The sequence below is a fragment of the Corylus avellana genome, chromosome ca1, assembly GCF_901000735.1.
Source record: "Corylus avellana chromosome ca1, CavTom2PMs-1.0".
Lineage (NCBI taxonomy): Eukaryota > Viridiplantae > Streptophyta > Magnoliopsida > Fagales > Betulaceae > Corylus > Corylus avellana.
In genome coordinates, this window is record NC_081541.1 from 25,916,789 (window position 1) to 25,919,056 (window position 2,268).

The 2,268-nt window shown below is 36.5% G+C and overlaps 1 protein-coding gene across 1 annotated transcript in view; it reads left to right on the forward strand.

Annotated features, from left to right (window-relative positions):
* The window catches only part of LOC132168173 (putative disease resistance RPP13-like protein 1), a 3,023-nt gene extending 1,093 nt beyond the window's left edge, over window positions 1–1,930 (forward strand). Inside the window, exons 2-3 of the mRNA XM_059579290.1 lie at window positions 99–167; window positions 1,832–1,930. Coding sequence (XP_059435273.1) covers window positions 99–167; window positions 1,832–1,930 — 168 coding nt within the window. The remainder of the gene's footprint in view (window positions 1–98; window positions 168–1,831) is intronic.
* Window positions 1,931–2,268: the final 338 nt, after the last annotated feature.

Below are 2,268 nucleotides of genomic sequence, written 5' to 3' on the forward strand. Positions count from 1 at the left end.
TAAAACATCTTCTTTGCATAAGGTTGACTTAAGCAAACTGGAGATGGCTGCTTTGTGGAGATATTGGGGACACTTTAACCAACATATTGGATTGCTAGGTGGATGCTATCCCCAACACGTCAAAAGAGCAACTAGTTGATGTTGTTCAGAGGCATTTCATGTCCCAGGTACTTGCAAAACTGGTTGCTGCTCCCTTTTTTGTGTACTTACAATGTTAGTTCAAGCAGCCTTTTAATAGTAGATAGCATTATTCTGTTATAAAAAATGAAAAATCCATTTTTCTGTTGGTGAAGCAAATGGACGAGTTGCAGGTCCTTTTTGGGTTTGTACAGGCTGCGAATTGATTGAAGACCGTGCAAATGACATGGAGAGAAATGGGGAGATCTTTGAATTTGGTTGTCTATGCTAACTGATGATACTGGTACCTAAATGTCCACTTCCCTCTGCAGTGATGTCTGTATCAATTTGTCTGTGGCTTGTTTATGTCTATCGTTTTCGGTTACAGAGGTTCTTACTTTTTGGTAGTGTAGTTATGTAGATGTATGTAAGCTGGTGACCAGACCTCTAAAGAAGTCCATTGTGGCTTTCTTTCAATTAACATTGGACAACCTATATCTTGTGAAACTATATAAATGCTAAGTTTTTTTTTCTGAATATATTGTGAGGTTATGAATTTTTGACATGATCTTGGCCTTTGTACTGTTGCCCAAAAAGTCAGACAAGCCAAATCAAAACTGTCTGCAATGATCGCTATCTCTATAGTAGTTATTATAACAAAATGTTTCATGCATGTATTGATCGTGAAGTTACTGCATTTACTTCACTCTGTTTATTCCTTTTCTTTTTAATCATCATCGTTGAACAGTTTGCACAGAGGGAGGAATATTAGACTTTGCTTTGTGACAATCTTGCTTCATCATGTAGACTTTTACCCACTCATTCTACTCACTGGTATACTCAGAACTTGGTAAAAGAAGAAAAAGAAGATGGAAGCAATTCAGTCTTGGGTCTCAGAGCACAAACTGACCAGCATTGGTCAGTAGTAATCCCCTTTCACAATTAATTAATATATTCAAATTTTGTTTACTAGTAGCTAATAATTAGTATCGTCAAATGGCTGTTATAGGGGTGCTCTGGGCATCAGGAATTGGGGCATCACAGGCTTATTCACGTACAAGATCTCTCCTGAAGCCAAGCCTTAGGCTTAGTCATGCAAGGTGACTTCAATCTCTTCAAGGCCTGAACTTTCTAGCATTTAACATGTTGGTGCTGTTTGATTATCAAACTCTAACCATATTTTTGCACAAATCTTATTTTTAAGATTTTACCTGTCACTAACTATATAAATAATCCTGTTGGTTACGAGTTTTATGACTTTTTTTCCTCTTTCTCTTATATCCAGAATTTCCGGCACCTCCTTTTCCCACTCAACCTATTATAAGGCCCTTTATTCTTGGAACCCCTCCTGGGCTGAAACAAAGACCTCGAGGAAAGAGTGTTGGCTTCAGTTAGTCTCTCGTATTAACTCTATAATATGTTTATTTTTGTACTGTATTTATCTACTGCCCAAGTGTTGCATGAATCAATTATTAGTGCATCACAATCTCTAAAATCGCTATCCCAATCTCTAAAATCGCTATCCGCAGCCGCATATGCAGATGGTGGTTTTTGCTAAGAACTCTGATTTCGTTTATTTTTTATTCTGGAAATTTAATTCACTTGATATATAGACCAATTCAGTTTCCATAAAATCTTTCTAAGATGGACGACTTTTCTAATTATTTCAATACTTGGTGAAAATGTTGACGGATATGTTTAATGTTTGATGCAGAAAAAGAAGCCAGGGCTGTGTTTTGAAAACTCTCAAACACAAGGTGTAGCAATAAATGGTGCTGATCAATCCAATTTTGGCTTGGATGATGCCCCTTGATCATATTATCAGGTGCTTTAATCGTGCATCTCTTTTCTATGTGATATAGCGGTTTTAGCTCCTATTTAATTTCTAATTTTGTTGTGTTGCTTTAAGGGATTCTTAGGTGTGCTTTTCAAATGATGTTTCGTGCTTTGGAAACAACAACAGACAATTGCAGCCAAGTCTTCCTAGCAGTCCATATGGTGGAAATTGTTGGTGTCCTTCTTTTGGAGGAGATTCGATAATATGAATTTGTAATTGGTGTTTGGTATGTAGAGCTTCTTAGTAACTTCATAGACCTTCTATAACATGTTTATTTTGTGTTAGATATAATATGACCTCTTTTTCTTCTTTCT